At 34.8% G+C, this 18,517-nt stretch overlaps 1 protein-coding gene across 9 annotated transcripts in view; it reads right to left on the bottom strand.

Moving 5' to 3' along the window:
* The window catches only part of TFEC (transcription factor EC), a 185,724-nt gene that overhangs the window by 35,035 nt on the left and 132,172 nt on the right, over positions 1-18,517 (bottom strand). For 7 of the 9 annotated variants that reach the window (XM_016119316.2, XM_036231013.1, XM_036231015.1 and 4 more), the window contains one exon: positions 8,305-8,391. The exons of 1 other annotated variant lie outside the window; for it this stretch is intronic. In XM_016119316.2, the coding sequence (XP_015974802.2) occupies positions 8,305-8,391 (87 nt within the window). Of the gene's footprint in view, positions 1-1,846; positions 3,789-8,304; positions 8,392-18,517 lie in introns of those variants that run through there. One more of the 9 variants, XM_036231020.1, reaches the window with a different exon arrangement.

The following is an 18,517-nucleotide window of genomic DNA, read 5'->3' as shown; positions in this document are numbered from 1 at the left end:
TCTGAAAAACTAAGTAATTATCTCCAGAACATACAGTTGTATAAATAGAGGGTTTTGGATTTCTTTACTACCTATGTTATTGCAGAAGGGCCTTGTCTTAATACTTTTAATGATAAGAAGTGTTTTGAATACTCACAAAAGTTGAAATCCATTAGATCATATTTTCTCAGTTTTATTTTTTCCAAATGCTATTTTCTGTGCCTCAAATGCCCTCACCCCTTCATTAAGTATCAAAATCCAACCTACCTTCTAAGCCTCAACTTAAGATCCAAGCCATCTCCAGCATTCTCTCTCATGACAACCTGGTTTATTTTTCTTCCCTGAAATACTATAGGACTAATAAACTTGGCCATTTTTTAAGAATTTAATTTATATTTATTGTTTTACCCCTCTTCATTTATATTCACTCAGTAAGTGAGGGGCACCACAGTATATACTCTCCATGTTCCTGAAAACTGATTATATATCTAAAAACCTGAGAGTTTTCTAGAAATATATGTGTGTATATATATATGTATGTATAATATGCATGTATTAGATATGTTTATATGTATATACATATGATATATCTAGCTCCCAAAAAATCTCATTAAAAATGCATACAAGGAAAGAAAATCTTATAATACATTTAGTTACATATAATATTTCCAAATAATTTTTCAATGCAAATATTAAAAGGAAAATATAAACTCTGAACCTGTATATATACATGGGTATGTGTGATTTCTATGCCTTTATATCTATAATCACATATTTAGTGTGTTTCAAAGTAAACAAAAAAATTTTAATATTTTGGATCCTCTATTTTGCTTTTCTGTGAAGATATGCATAGTGAACCTAAAATGCATAAGATTATTAGACAAAATAACCATAGACATAGAAAGAAGATAAACTCCAGGCATAAACAGGGAGTATTGTAGAGGAGATATACCACACAATGTATGCATAAATGAAAAATGGCATTTAAAAGATTGTTCTCTGTCCGTTTGGGTATTTATTCATGTAAATGTAGTAAGCTAGATTTTTCCAACACACACGATTGATATCCCTCTAACTTAATTTTATTTGCTAAAGCAGGAATACAAGTTTTGAAGGATATACATTGAACAGAGAAGTCCTACTGAGATATTATTATTATTACTATCATTATTTTTATTCTATTATTGGTAAATAAAAATGTGTTTGGCAGGAGTAGCAGATCTCTTGTTTTTGACTGGCTTATAACTCGAATAGAAATGATAAGGGAGAAAGGCTCTTTCCTTTCCATCTGGCTGCAGCCATCAGGGGTCTTAAAAGTCTCCATTAAATGAATTCCAGAAAAGAAGTAACAGACTTATAAAACCTCTTGAGACCAAAACTCCTTTCCATTAAAAATCTTAAACCATTTATGTGTGTAGAGGTTGTTCAACTGAAGGAATAAAATGTCCACTTAACTAAAAAAAAAAAAAAAAGATATAATACAAAATGAAGAATAGTAACACACTTTTGCATCAGTACTTTATCTATGTATATGATCTATTTAGTATTAAACTAACAAAAACAGTTATTAATTTAATGTAAACACTGCAACAAATAATTAGTAAAACTCACTTTTTGATAAAACAAATAATACAACATTATTTTCACTATTTTTGTACTAAATACAAAAAAGATTTGCTGTATACAGAGCACAAAAAAATCTGTCAGTAAACAAGTTTGTCAATACAACAGATCATACATTACATATTTCAAAGCTCAGCTTCTACATACCTTATTTCATTGACTATTAGTTTATAAATTTTAAATTCAGTCTTTAATGTGGTTTTATCTCCAAACATTGAAAGAATGCCATAATGTACTTGCTCACCAGTTTTAATTTTGAAGTTTCTATAACCTTCACAATAGCAATGGTTTTCTCTTTCTCCTTCATCATTGTCTTTTCCTTAAACTTGAAAACAATACTGTGCAGAAATGTCTGCACTAAGATGAACTTTGATTCTTCCTTGGACTTTAAGACTAATCTGGTCTAGATTGTGATTGACAAAAACTTGCTTGTTGATGTTATGCAGTCCTTTCAAGTTTCAACCAAGCACAGGGAGTTGTTAATATTTACTCAGACCTCATCTCTGGAATGGTCTTCAACTATAACAGTTTACTGAGATTGCCAAATGCCACCTGCATTTACAGACACCTGATTGAAAAATACTTATATGACAAAATAAATGAGTTACTATGCACAACCATATCTCTGAAAGGAAGGAGTGAAACTAAGACCAATGAGTGGAAATTATAGGGAATATATCTAACCTCAGAGCATAAACAATCATTAAGATTGAGTATGTCAGAGGATGAGATCATCTTAATAGCCCTTCAAATCCTAAGGTTCTATAGTTCTATGAAATGGTTTCCTTCTGAAGCTTCAGGCACAGCAGAGTGGGTCAGATCATTGCACTTGGTATCATTCGGAACTGGATTCCAAACCGTCCCCTATCATTAACTAACTGTGTGAACTGGAGTGAGTTACTGAACTTCTCTAAGCCTCTTTCCTTATTTGTTAAAATGATAATAGATAATACTCTCTATCTATCTTGTAGGTTTGTTGTGGTGATTAAATGCAATTTTTTGCAGAAAGTCTTTTGCACAAACTTTGTCACACAGCACATTCCCAAGACACAGTAGCTATTATCATTGTTATCCTTGCTGCTGCTATTTTTTTCATTAAACAATTCCTAAATAATAATATTAACTATTTTTTCAATACTATGTGTGAATTGTACAAAATTTCCTTAGCACCTACCATATACTAGGCACTCTACTGGGTGCTGAAAATAAAATAATAAACAGTTTCTAGGCTTCAGAAACAACAGTGAACAAGACAGATAAAATCACTATCTTCAAATAGTTTACATTCTAGAGGTAGAAGCACACAATACATAGGTAAATAAAACAATAAGGAAGATAATTTTTGTTTCTCAAATCATAAATGTCAAAGGTAGGTAAAATGAAATACTACTGTAAGAAGTGATGGAATGGTGTCTTTTAGGTAGGGCGATTGTGCAAGGACTCTCTGACAAGGTGATACTGACTAAATATTTGAGCACAAAGAGGCTGCCATGCAAAGATCGAAGACAAAAGTATTCCAAAACAAAAAAGGGAATTTCACTAGTCCTAAGATGATAATATGTGTGTCATGTTCAAGCAGCAGGAAGAAGGCTATCAAGGCCAGAGACCAACATTTAAGGGAAGTGCTGGTTATGATAAAGTATCTGGATCAGATTTAGAGGATTTCAGAAATTTAATAGAATGCTAAGCAAAGAGAAACAGAATCTGATTTTTGCCTTGTGAAGATCATTCTGAATGTGTGTGAAGCAGTAGAGGGCAAGAAGTAGTAGTCAAGTTAGGATGGAGTCTGTTTCTAAGTTCGAGTTAGTGATGACAGTAGCCTAGAAAACTGTTTCAGTAGAGGAGCTGATAAAAAGCTGTGAGATTTGGGAAATCTTTGATACTGATTAGAGGGGCATACTGATAGATGTGGAAGTATGAGAGTAAGAGAAAGAAGAGAAAAAAATGACTTGGGGTGGTGGTTCAGGATGAATCAAAAGCAGGTGATGTTGCAGGGGCAAAAAGCTTTTTTTCAGTCATATTAAGTTTGAAATGCTGTAAGAAGCGCAAAAGATGTCAAGTAAGCAGTAGAATACATGACTCTAGCATGCAGAGGAGATACCTAGGCTGAAGATGGGTTGAGAAAACAGGGCTGCAGTCTGAGCCTTAGGACACTTTTGAAATTAAATATTTCTTAGAATAGAAAGGACCAGCAAGGTCTGGGTTGGAGGGCAGGGGTGGGGGGGGGGGGTCAGAAAATATGATGCCACAGAATCCCAGATAGTACTTCAAGAAAGAAAGAGTGGTCAACCATGGGAAATGCCACTAAGAAGCCAAGTTAAGTGAGAATTGAGAATTTACTATTGGCTTAATCGCTGGTTAGTTTTAAGACCCTTTTAGAATTGTGGGGACAACAGCTCTATTGGAGATTTTGTGTGTATGTGTGTGTGTGTGTGTGTGTGCACACACGTATGCACCTTACTGCTAAATTGTACACCTGAAACTGGATTTCATTAACCAGTGTTACAATAACAAAAACAAAAAATAATTAAAAATAAAAATAAATTAAAAAGTTGTCTCATTTAACAGGAATTTTTACCACAGGATAGCTATAATATTGTCTGGTGCTGGTAAAAGCCCCTGTGAAATTTTGGTGGTATATTTAAGATGAGTACTATGAAAAATGTGGTGATATTTTATCCATTTAGCTGTTCAGGTGAAGATGTGGAGTAAAATGAGAAATAAGTTTAACTAGTGTTGGGTTTTTTGCCAGAAGAGTAAAATGAAGGAAACTGAAAGCATGTTAAGAGTGTTTGCAAGAGAATTGTTTACAGTGTTTGACTGAAGATTCTAGACAGATTAAGGAAGAAATTTTCAAAATGTGAGTAAGAATTAATAGCTGTTGAAAACAGTGACAAAGTCAACTAATTGGAAGTCTCCACAGGCTTGAACAATTAGTAAAATAAGAATATCAGATTAGTTGCACTAAAAAAAAAAAAAAAAGACTCCAATGACCAGTTTATTTTCTGTAAAATAAAAATGTTATGAGGTGTAGATCTTATTGTTGGTTATAATAAAATTTAGGAAATTATCATATGAGGGGATGACTAAACAGGTAAGATAAAAACACTTACACTAAAGAGACTGAGAAACTAAAAAGTTAAGGTGTTGATAAAAGCATAACTAATTTTCTTGAATATTGCTTGCTTTTTGGCTCTTTTCAATCCATTTACATAGTTGTTTCAATAAGAATTAATTGACAGGTAGCTAACTCTGTTGATCAAATAAAATTGAGAAGTAACTTCTGGTTAATTACTGAGTGTAGTCACTAATCTACTCAATTCATTCTGGGTCAGAAATACCTGGGCTTAATCAATCTGTGAAAATTTGAACTACTTCATTCAACCTAGATAAATTTGAAGAACCATCACAAGTTATCCAAGCTTCAAGTCAGCAACTTCCATGTTTCCCACCAACAAAAGCTACAACATGACTCTTGGTTAAACTGATATGGTGGTCTGGGGTAAATCTGAGCTAAACAACATTCAGGTTTTCTGCTTAGACACAGCAAGGGAGCCCTAAAGTGACTAAGAGCAAGCACACTCAACTTCCCAAGACATTGCATATTTGTATGAGAACTAGAGAAAATACATGTAAAATACTTAGAAAACTACCTGTCAAATAGCAGGTGAAAATTAAGGATAATAATAATTATTAATAAGAATTCATACTTTTAAAGCTTACCATAATGGGCAGAAGTTGGTTTAGCCTTACTAGAATTCATTCATATTTATTTTGGTAAGGACTCCTGTTCTGGTTCTCACTCAGTCTAGCTAATTTGTTGTGTGGGGCTGTTCACTTAATAGCTCTTGGGTGGGCCCAAGACCCAGAGAAAGTGGATTAGGTATGTGCATATGACAGAAGTGACTCCAATAAGAATTATTCCAGAGATTTAACTGGAAGTAAGGTGAAAAAGAAGCTCTCCTCTTAGGTTGCCAAGCTTAATTGAATGTATCTGTTAGGGTGCAATTAGTTATGAAAATCAGAAAATCCTGACACAATTAGCTTATAAAATGGAAAAAAAATTAGATAATGTAAAATCTATAGGTAATGAATTCTCCAGAGATGGATAAGTAGCATTTCTTTACATTTCTCGTCACTTTTCTTCTCTCTTCATTTCTTTTCCACAATTTATTTACCTTTTGGGTAATAAATGGCTATCTAACTCACATTATCTTACAACATCAAGAGAAGTGAAACAACTTCTCCTCTTTGGGTTTTATTTAAGGACTGAAGGGAACTTCCTAGAAGATCCCAATAATCTCTCAAAATGCCAGAATTACAGCATTATCTCATTCTTTAAAAATTCTCTGGTGAAGGTAGTGGACCCACCAGAACTAGCTTGCATTAATCAGAAATTTCCTCTTCCTATGGAAAAAAAAAAACTGAGTTAGTAAGGAAGAACTGTGTATATAGCTAGAAATAGGCTATGCTAGTGTCTGCTCAACAGCTGAGAATGAAGCCAGCACAGAAGAAAACAAAGGTAAAATTATGGAGCAATGTTCACATACAATATTATTTAGGAATTTTTAGACAACATGACCTAACAAATTCCTTTTATGCTTAAGCCCCATATAATTGATGTTCTGTCATCTGGCTAATATACTTACTCAAAGCATTCCTCTGAACCTAGCAGGTCTTTACTTTTATCCTTCAAGGTTTTCTGTCTCTGTTCTACTAGCTATTTCTATACCTTTTATTTTTTCTAACTTCTTGTTTTTTCTTATGTTGTTCTCTTAACTTGCTACTTTTCTGTCTTCATATCTATCCTTAAAATCTTAATCGAACTTCACAACTATATTTAAAACATTGTCTCTGCATAAATCATTTCCAAAAAAAATCTGTTTAGCATATTTGCTTCTTCACTTGAACTCAAGGGCAACTCTCTGACCAGTACTTAAATACACACACACACACACACACACACACACACACACACACACACAGTTTACTAAGATTTAATATAAAAAACAGCCTTGGAGATATTTTTAATTATTCTCAGAATACAGAAGAAAGGAAAGAGAAGTTAAGTGATTTGTACAATGTCTAGATCAGAACCTAAGGTTTTAAAACCAAGACTCCTGCCCCCCAGGTGCACCTCACCTCACTGCCCCACTATCATGTGGTCTCTTGACATGTCAGTGTGTCTCACTCAACTTTTTGTTTCCTATGGTGCAGGTACTATACTTTGCACATAATCAGTATTGAATAAATATTTGGTTAATCGAACTACTTGGTTTTATATAGAAAGCTAAAAATTATCAGTGTAACTGATTGGTTAATAACAGACGTTTCTTTATATAAATACAGATAAGCCAGTAGTGTCTATCTTTTTAAAAATGCATTCTGTATATCAAAAGTAAATACCCATTTTGTACTGAGTAACCCAGTCTATGCAGTCACTTTAAAATGAGTAAGATAATTGACAAAGAGCATGTTTAAATATACAGTTTCAATAAAGTAAATATCACATACAAGGAAGAGAAGATTGCAGAAAATTAATATGATTTTCTCAAACATAGAGTTGAATATTGCTAAAAAAAAAAAAAACCAGCATCATTATTTTGTGAAATTAGTCAAAAAAAAAAAAAAAACTAAGAATTAAACCTCATTTGATCTTTGTCAGATAGATAATAGTATTAGTGACCCGTTACAAAGTGTAGGTCCTTCCTATACACCATAGAAAAGAAAGAGATACTTCTCCTTTTAGATAGTCTATTTGAGAATTAACTTTTTAAAAGAGTGTTTTTTCTAATTTTTTTAAAGCCTTGAATTTAAGACATTCATCGTTAACGTAGCCCAGTCCACCAATTTACTGATAAACAGTATCCACGCTATGAAATACAGTTAGAATTCAGTCTCTTTAAATGAAATGTTTAAAGTAACAATCGAATCACAATCTTTCATATTTTTTCTTGTTTTCTAAAAGGTCTAAAACCAAAAAACACAAAATAGCAATAAACCTTCAAAATGTGTGGAAAGAACTTATACACTCTTTACAGATAACATTTTTAGTGATTAATAAATGAACCATGGGAAGGCAACAGCAATAAAATATGAGTTAAGGTATCATTTATCCATTGTCTATTATTTTAGAATTAGTGCTGATTTCAACATTGACATCTGACTATGTGCCTTAGAGTGAGGCCTATTCTACCTCTCTTAAGTTCCTCTTTAACTTTTAGTTATTGACTCAGAAGTGAAGTTTTACTTTTTTGTTGTTATAATAATCTTTGTCTTTTTTCTACGAGGTGTAGAGCCTCTAAATCTTACAGCTGTCAGTCATGGTAAAATAAGCAAAATTTGGTAATGAGCTTATGAGGGTGTCTGATTATATGCTGTGCTACAAATAGGAGATCAGAAGATTAAATCACTCATAGAAAATGCTACAGAAGATTAAGTATATAATTAGATAGATATTTGTAGAGATTAGATACATAAATAGATAGATGATAATACAAGCCCTATTACCTATCTTTCTCAATAATAGTATATAATCTTTTTTTCTGCACCAATAAATATTTCCTAATATTCATCTGTTACATTGTATCTGTTTCAACAGTGCAGAAGAAAGTATCATTTACTAATCAAATAATATTTTTATACTCAGAAGCTATTATTTATTTCAATCTGATTGACCCCTTCAGGTCTGGAAGCACTTACTGTTCTTTGCATTAGCAGAGGAGATTCTGTTCCTTCCTCTTTAAAACTTGATTCCATATTGATTACATCCTCAATAACGTCCTCCATCTAGCAAAATATTTAGAATAACACACATTTAAAATAATGTATATAATGATGAAAGTTGTGCTTCATCCTGAATTTAGAGAGAAAAGTTTTAGTAATCATTAAAAGTTTCTTTAATAAAGTTTTATGTATATCAAAACCCAGGGTATTTTAGAACTTAAAATGAAGTAATCCTGATATTCCTTGACCTGTGTTGCTTTTTCCTGCATTCGCTTCCACCAACTGGCAGGTGACAACTGGGCAAATCACCCAGAGCTAGTGCTTTAGAAATCAGTATCTACATAAAGTACATCAACTCTTTTAATCTTCATAGCAACCCTGTGAAGTCTATAATATCATCATCTTCATTCTGCAGATGAGGAAACTGAGAGAAAAGAAAATTCAATAACTTATTCCAGAATATGTAGCTGGTAAATGACAGAAGCAGGACTGAAATTCTGGAAATCTGGCTTTGTGACCCTAATTTCTACTCCCTTTCTCAACTCTTTTCTAAAATAGCCTTCCTTCCCTTCTGTACATTAGCTGAAGGAGATTTACAAAGCTTGTTTTTTAAATACAATGATTGCCACCACCCCCTTCTCTTCTCTTTAGTTGTTCTAGCTTTCCTCTCTCTCATCATGTTCTCTTTAGTAAAAATTTTAAATATATTATAAGCACAAATAAAGTGAGAATGCTGAATTTATATAATTGTACTCATTTTCAGTATAACTGTACTGAATATAGGCTAAATTTTCCATGATATGCAGAAACAACCAGGAGTAAACTCTGGGAGATATATAAAAATATTTCATATTTCCATTAATACAATCTTCTAAACAAAATGTCTGAAGAACTTTAAAGAATCAAATCTCCAGAGACTTCTACTAAGATACTTCCCAAAGGTCATATGCCAGAAAGTTGTAGCACTACTCATATATTAATTTAACAAATATTTATTGAGCAATGTTTATTACAAGATCTACTGTAAGTACTGGAGCTATAGAAGCAAACAACACAAAGTCTCTGCCCTTATGGAGCTCAAACTATTGTGGAAAAAGACAATAGCTTAATAACAAACAGTGGTTTGAATAAATTAAAGTAGGAACAGGATAGATCTGGATGAGATGGAGTGTTATTTTAGAAAATGGTCAGAGAAGGACTTACTAATATTTGAACAGAGGCATGAAAAAGATGAGGAGAGTAGTCCTTGGAAAGAAAGCAAAAAATACAAATATCCTAAGGTTGTATCAAACTCATAGTGTTTGAGAAAGAGTGAGAGGGCCAATGGTAATGAAGCAGACTAGGCAAGGACAAGCAGGTTTCAGATAAAGTTGAAAGGTAGACAAGGAGCTTACATGTAGAACCATCTAGGTCAATGGTGTCCTACAAAAATTTCTACAATAATGGGAATGTACTATATTTGCACTGTCCAATATAGTAGCAAGTAACCACATATGGCTACTGAGCCTTAAAATGTGGCTAGTAAAACTGAGAAACTGAATTTTTAATTTCATTCCATTTTTAAAGATTGAATTGAGTTGGAAATAATTTAGAATTAAATATAAAGAGCCATATGGGTACCAAATTCGAGTGCAGATGTAGGCCATTATCTGGGCTTCAAATATTATTCCATTCACATTGAGAGATCTTTAAAGGATCTAGAATAATAACTATGCATGTTTTGTTTCTTTTGGTTAGTCCTGTCTCTGAAAGTTTTTGAGCATATTATTAACTGTTATTAAACTCAAATGTTAATTTCATGATTTTTTCTTCAGTTTTCACCATTAAATGGACAACAAATTTGTTTTGAACAGATATGAAGAAGACCTAAAGGAAGAAGGATGCTAAACACAACTTATGGTATTTTTTGTCTTTGAGGTACTTCTAGTAGTTCAGTAAAAATCGTTTGTAAGTAATTTGTCCCTTTTTTTCCCCTGCAGTTTACATTTTAAATGACCCAGTCTCTTGCATCTCTAATTCTTTCCTCTTGCCTATAAACATGCTTAGGTTTCTCCTATTCCAAAAGGAAACTTTTCTTTCCTACATGTGAAAGTTCATCCTCCTTGGAGGCTCTGCTTTTGCCTTTGGCACTTCTATAAATTATTCCTGTCATCCACCTACATGACTACCTTTCTCTCAAACTTATTGATGACTTCGGTTCTTCCACTATCCTAAATTGATTTAAAGATCTGAAATTCAATCCAAAATTTTGCTCCAAACTTTCAAGAATCTTCATAATCAACCATCTTGAAATCCAGTTGTTATTTTTAAAAAGACAACAAACACAACATATTTTGTCAGATGAAACATAATTAACCAACAAAAACACAATCACAAATCAGCAGAATAAGCATCCTCAAAGTCATAAATTAAGATAATAAAATACAAGGAAGGAACAAATTGTTTTGACTAAAATTAAAATGGAGATAATAAGTATAAAAAGCATAAGGTTCAAAGACAAAGAAAAACATTTATAAGATTTAACATTTTACACCACTGGGAAAACATGGTGGAGTGAGAAACGTCCTCAGATCTCTTCGCTTGAAACAACAGTAAGCTGAACATCTAAAACTCAACAAAAAATACCCAAACTGCACACCAGCACATCTGAGCCTGGAATCTGCGCATAAGAGCTACCACAGGTCAGAACCCCGAGTGTTGGGTAGTGGACTGGGAGAAATAAAGAAGCTGCCTCTCACAGCCACCAGAGCTCTTTGCAGAAGGAGGGGGAGGGGAGAAGGCGTGGTGACTTCCCTGATCAGACTGCCTGGAAGTGCCAAGACTTTTCTACACAGCTGGCAGTAGGGCTCAGTCATCAGGGCAGAAAGCAAAGAAGTAGACGAGATGGCAGTGAAACGTTAGTTGATTTTTACTGGCCCAAGTTGCAAAACCAAGGCTGAGCTTCAGCCCTCCAATCCCCCCCCCACCCTGAGGGCCCTTACCCCATACTCTCTGAGACCAATCACTGTAGAACCCCAGGAGAATCTGAGCAAAAGCTGTGGAGACTAAAGCCTCCTCTCTCAGCCTCTAGAGCTCCCTGCAGAAGAAGGGGGAGGGGAGAGGTGCAGTGACTTCCCTGATCAGCCTGCCTGGAAGTGCTGGGACTTTTCTACGCAGCCAGTAGCAGGGCTCAGTCATCAGCGCAGAAGGCAGAGAAGAGGGACAGGACCGCAGAAAAACAAGAATTGATTTCTACCAGCCTGGGCTGCAAAACTGAGGCTGAGCTGCAGCCCCCAACCCCCAAACCAGAGGGTCCATCCCCCCCATACCCTCCGAGACAATCACCGTGGAGCCCCAGGAGAACCTGAACAAATGCTGCCAAAACTGTTGCCAACACTGTCAAGGACTAAAACTGAGAGTAGCAAGTGTTATTAAAATCTACAAGAAAATAAAAGAGTTTAGGCTCTATGTAAAGCAGGGATCCAAGAAGCTTAGACACCACCTACTGGAAACCAAAAGAAAAGCACCTTCTTTACAGCGGACTAAAGAGAGACCCTTATATAATGAATCTTCTTTCTGGAAAAACAACAGAATACACTTCCATTAATGCCCAGGCAGGGAAATGGTTCATTAAACACCATGAACAACCAAGGCGAGAAGGCTTCTCAGAAAGGAAGAGAAAAATCTCCAGAAAATAAGCTTGCAGGCATAGAAATATGCAACTTAAGTGACAGAAAATTTAGGATGGTACTTCTGAAAAAAACTCAGTGAATTCTGAAATGAGTCATATCGACAATTTCAGAAATTGCAAAAACAGCTAGACAAACAGAGGAAGGAGATTGAAACCCTAAAAAAGAACCAAATAGAACTTTTGGAGATTAAAAAACGCACTGCAAGACTTAATAAATGAAATAGCAAGCCTGGGAAATAGAGTCAACCAAATGGAGAAAAGGATCAGTGATATCAAAACAGAAATCTAGAAATAAATCAGAAAGAAGAAGAGAGAAGCCAAAGAATGAAAAATAATGAAACAGAAATACAAGAACTAGCTGATACCATCAGGAGAGGAAACAAAAATAATGGGCGTTAGGGAAGGCAAGGGAAAAAAGCAGGGATTAGAAAGCATTTTCAGATGAAGTGGATGAGAATTTTCCAAATCTAAGGAGTGAGCTGGAACTTGGAATTCAAGAAGTCAACAGAACACCCAATTATCTCAACCCAAAAAGGTATTCGCCAAGATACATTGTATTAAAATTATCAAAAATCAATGACAAAGAATTCTCAGGGCAGCCAAAGAGAAGAAAACAGTAACGTATAAAGGAAAACCCATTAATTATCATTAGACTTCTTAACGCAGACCTTACAAGCCAGAAAGGAAAGGAATCAAATATTTAAACTATTAAGTGAAAGGGACTACCAGCCTAGAATAATGTATCCAACTAAGCTCTCCTTTAGATATGAAGGAGAAATTAAGACCTTTTCAGACATACAAAAATTTAGGGAATGCTCCACTATGAGGCCTGCACTACAGGAAACTCTGAAAGGGGTCAGCTCACCTAAAACAAGATAACAGCACCAAAAAAAAAAAAAATACATAATTAGGAGTAAAGTGACTATCAAGCAAATAGAAGCAGAGGAATGCAGCCCTTACTAAGCACAGGGCATTATAAGAATGGGGCATTATAAGCTTAAATAATAAGAAAAGAATTGCTATAGCAAGATAGTAATGAATGTTCAGCATACATAGAAACAAATTAAGATAACAATGACAGAAAAGGGGAAAAATCAAAGATCCAAAATCACAAATGGAAATGGAGAAAAGACACATGCAGAAGAAAATGGACAACCGTATATATACATATTCATAATGGTAACTACACACCATAGAGTCAGAACTGAAGTCTATAACATAAAACAAGAAAAATCAAAGGCAAAACACACAAAAGCCAACTGAAATAAGGAAACAGAAACACAATGACAAGGAAGCAATGGAAACACTGAGCTACCAGAAAGCAAAAGATAAAATGGCCATAAGAAGACCTCATATTTCAATAATCACCTTAAATATAAATAGACTGAACTCACCAATAAAAAGGCACAGAATGGCAGATTGGATCAAAAAACAAAACCCAACCATATGCTGCCTCCAGGAGATACATCTCAGCTCCAAAGGCAAATGTAAACTCAAAGTGGAAGAGTGGAAAATGACATTTCGAGCAAATGGCATTCAGAGAAAAGAGGGAGTAGTGGTACTAATAGTAAATGAAATAGATTCAAAATAAAAAAAGGTAAAGAAAGATACTGAGGGACACTTCATAATAATAAAGGGAATCATGCACCAAGAAGACATTACCCTTAATATCTATGCTCCCAATCAGGGAGCCCCGAAATATGTAAAGCAATAACTAATAGAACTAAAGAGAGAAACAGTCCAAAACACTATCGTAGTTCGGGACCTAAACACCCCACTGTCAGATATGGACAGATCATCCAAATAGAAAATCAAAAAGGAAGTAACATCCATAAATGACACATTAGAACAATTATACATAATTGACATTTACAGAGCCTTCTATCCCAAAACAGCTGCTTACACATTTTTCTCTAGTGCACATGGAACATTCTCAAGGATTGACCACATACCGGGACACAGAGATAGCCTCAGCAAATATAAGAAGTTTGAAATCGTACCAACCATACTCTCTGATCATAATGTTTTGAAACTAGAGATCAACTGCTAAAACAAACCAGGAATAACTACAAATACATGGAAATTAAACAAAATACTTTCTAAAGAATCTCTGGGTCAGAGAAGAAATAAAAAAAGAGATCAAGAGATACATAGAAATGAATGATAACGACAGTATAACATATCAAAACTTTTGAGACATGGCAAAAGAGATCATAAGAGAAAGTTCGTATCACTACAGGCCTACCTCCAAACACAAGAACAAGCCTAAATAAACGACCTAACACTTCATCTTTAAAAACTAGAAAAGGAAGAACAAATGAAGCATAAAGTCAGCAGAAGGCAAGAAATCAGCAAAATTAGAGCAGAAATAAATGAAATTAAAAACAAAAAAAAGATAAAAAAAAAAGAATGCTACAAAGAGCTGGTTCTTTGAGAAGGTTAATAAAATTGACAAACCCCTGCCTAGACTCCCTAAAGAAAAAAGAGAAAGGACACAAATAATAAAATCAGGGATGAAAAAGAGGACATTGCAGCTGACATCGCAGAAATACAAAGAATCATACAAGAATACTATGAAAAAGTATATAACACCAAATTTAATAACCTAGAAGAAATGAAGTAATACTTAGAAAGATACAACCTTCCAAGACTGAATCAAGAACTAGAGAATCTAAATAGACCAATCAGCAGCATAGAAATTGAAACAATCATCAAAAATCTACAAAAAGTAAAAGTCCAAGACCAGATTGTTTCACCAGTGAATTCTACCAAATATGCAAGGAAGATTTAATGCCTATTCGTCTCAAACTCTTTCAAAATATTGAAAACAAGGCAATACAGATTTGTATGGAAGCACAAAAGACTCCAAATTGCCAAAGAAATCCTGAGAAAAAGAAGGAGACTGAAGGCATCGCTCTATCAGACTTCAAATTATACTATAAATTGACTAATCAAAACGGCATGGTATTGGCAGCAAAACAGACAAACGAACCAGTGGAACAGAATCAAGAGTCCAGAAGTAAACGCATATTTATATAGGCAAATAATTTTCAACAAAAAAACCAAAATCATATAGTGGAGAAAAGAAAGCCTCTTCAATAGATGGTGCTGGGAAAATCGGAAGGCCATTTGCAAAAGAATGAAAATAGACTGTTATCTATCACCACACAACAAAATTAACTTGAAATGTATTAAAGACCTGAATATAAGACCTGAAACAATAAAATGCATAGAAGAAAACATACTAACAAAATTCAAGGACCTTGGACTTAAAGAGGATTTTATTAATTTGACCTCAAAGGCAAGGAAAGTAAAAGCAAAAATAAATGAATGGGACTACATCAAACTAAAAAGCTTCTGCTCAGGAAAACTGTCAACAAAGTAAAGAGATAACCATCTGAATGGGAAAATATACTTGCAAACAATGCCTCCTATAAGGATCTAATATTTCAAATATACAAAAAAACTCATACAACTCAATAACAACAACAACAACAACAACAACGACAACAACAAACAATCCAATCAAAAAAATGAGCAGTGGACCTGAACAGACACTTCTCCTTATAGGACATACAGATGGCCAATACATATATGAAGAGATGCTCAAGAAATGCAAATCAAAACCACAATGTGACACCATCTCACACCTGTTAGAATTGTTATAATCTATATGACAAGTAATAACAAATGTTGGAGAGGATGTGGAGAAAAAAGAAACCTCATACACTGCTGGTGGAATTGCAAATTGGTACAGCCACTATGGAAAACAGTATGTAGGTTTCAAAAAACTAATTGATCTACCATAGAATCCAGCAATCCCTCTTCTGGGTATTTACCCCAAAGGCTTGAAAACCTATATTCGAAAAGATATTTGCACACCGATGTTCATAGCAACATTATTCACAGTGGCCAGGACATGGAAGGAACCAACGTGTCCTATGATAGATATTGGATAAAGAAGCTGTGGCAAATATATATATAATGGAATATTACTCAGCCAGAAGAAGAGATGAAATACTGCCATTTGCAACAACATGGATGGACCTCGAGGTAATCATGCTAAGCGAAATAAGCCAGACTGAAAAAATTGAAAATCACATAATATCACTTATATGTGGGATATAAACCTAAAAGCAACAAATGAACAGAGCAAACAGAGATTCAGGGACATGGACAACGGACTAATTGTTACCAAAAGTGGGGGATGGTGGAGAAGGGGAGAGGTAGATAGGGTAAAGGGGGTCAAATATAGGAGGTAGGGGAAGGGTGAAGTGGGTAAAGGGGATCAATATATGGTAGCTGAAGGAAACTAGACTTTACATGGTAATCACACAATAGAATATATAGATGTCAAATTATAATGTACACCTGAAAAATACATAATTGTATTAACCAATGCTACCTACCCCAATAAACTCAAAAAAAAAGATTTAACATTTAAAGATAAAAGTCTACAAAAGACCAAAACTCAAGATTTTCAACAACACTGTATACAAGAAGACAATGGGATAATATTTGAACTAGTAAAGGTAAAGAACTTTGAACCTAAACATTTATAACCAATAAAATATCCTCTAGATATGTGTGTGTGTTGGGGGGGGATTCTTAGGCATAAAAATTTAGTTTAAAGGCGAAAGGCTTTTAAAAACATTCTTTCAAGAGGTACTCTAGTCAGATGAAAAATGTAACTATGAAATCAATACAAAATATAAGAAGAATGAGTAACTAAAAATTCCGTGGTCTAAATAACAAGAATATATGTATATATAAATTCTGTAAATATTAATACAGAAAGATAGGTGAAAATAAAGGAAGATGAGACCATACTTAGGTAAACTTTTATTTAAAGGTGTGACGTAGATATTGCTAAACAATGATATATATATATATATATATATATATACTATATACATATATATAGTCTATAGCTATATATCTTAAAAGGTTAGGAGTAAGGAGAGAGAGAGAAAGAAGAACTTACTCTCTCCAATGGTGGATAGAAAAAGATGGCAAATAAGAAAATAGAAAACGTAGTAATTTAAAAAGCATGAAAAAAACTTAAATTCTAATAGTAAACTAATTATAAGAATGTAAATGGGTTAACACACTGATCAAGAAACTATCTCTCAAACTGGATTTTAAAAAGCTATTGTATGGTTTGTCTACAAGAAACACATTTCAAAATAAAACAGTAGAGAAAGCTGAAAACAAAGTGAAATTTGTACCATGAATATGACCAAAAGAAAGCTCACAGTAACAATTGTAGTATTAGGCCATAAAACTCAAGGTAAATTTTTTTAAAAATTAACAGTGATTATGAATGCATATACACTTAAGAATACTTACAAGTCAAAATTCTATGTAAAAATAAATCAATAATTGTTGACATATTTTAGCTCACCCCTCTCAAAATCATAAATCTGAATTTAACCTTCTCTTCACCTATCCTTTAGGCCATGCCTTAGGTTTGTCATCCTTTAAATTATTCCAATTCTGAAATCTTAAATTCTATTACCTCATTTGTCAAATGCAATCGTGTGCCAATAATGGGTCTAATGAAGCTCAACAAAAGGCCCAGAGCTCCCTGAGGCCTGCTACTGACTGTTGCCCATAAGGCTCAGCCATTGAAAGAGCCTTGGGTAGATTGAAAGTCTGGTGCCCTGGGGTTTCAGGGAATCACTAGCAGGGATGAGTGGCGTTCACCAGGTTAATGCAGATTCAGATTTGGTGCCAGTGCTGAGCCTAAGGACGCTCAGCAAAAGATTCAGAGCATACTGAGACCAGCTGCCAGAAGCCTGGGGCCCATGAACCCCTGAGAGTTATCCAAGAAAGACTGCCCTATAGGCCAGGGCTGGCTGTTCATTGCTGAAAATGCCTCTGGCAGGGTGCAGTTTGAGTGGGGCAGGATCCCAAGGAGTCACCAAGGCTGAGCAAGCTGAGTTCATCAGGCTAAGTCAACTTTAGATTTGGTAGTTTGAGGGGAGAGCTCAACACAGGAAAGATTGTGTCCACCTGTAGGCTACATAGTAGGAGGATTCAACACAAGGACAATGGTGGTTGACCCTCTGGCCCTCACCCTGAAGCCACACAACTCAGTCTCTCCCTGTGTATCTCCTAGGATCCCAAGCCACCGTATCTCTGTAGGAGCCCAGGGTGAGTGCCTGAGAGTAGGACAATTCGTGTGTAAACCCTTTAAGAGAAGACCTGGGTTTCCAGCAGCCCAGATGGACAGAATATTCCCTGATGTTCACTGCCAGATGTGGTGGGCAATCCTTTTCCTGGCTCTGGTGCTCTGGACTGGGGAGTCTGGTATGGCCTGGGACCCCTTGCTCCTTGGCAGATACTCTACGTGAAGATATCCATCCCAATTCTCAATACATGGATGTGGGGCCAGCCTGTTTCACATCTCCTCCCATCCTACTAGTCTCCATATGGCTTCTTCTCTATATCCTTAGTTATAGGACATCTGTTCAGCTGCTTTTCAGCTGGTTCTCCAGGTTGATTGTCCTATGATTT

The sequence above is a fragment of the Rousettus aegyptiacus genome, unplaced genomic scaffold (assembly GCF_014176215.1).
Source record: "Rousettus aegyptiacus isolate mRouAeg1 unplaced genomic scaffold, mRouAeg1.p scaffold_m13_p_13, whole genome shotgun sequence".
Classification (NCBI taxonomy): Eukaryota; Metazoa; Chordata; class Mammalia; order Chiroptera; family Pteropodidae; genus Rousettus; species Rousettus aegyptiacus.
Note: the sequence above shows the minus strand (reverse complement) of the source record. Positions and strands in the feature narration are given on the sequence as shown.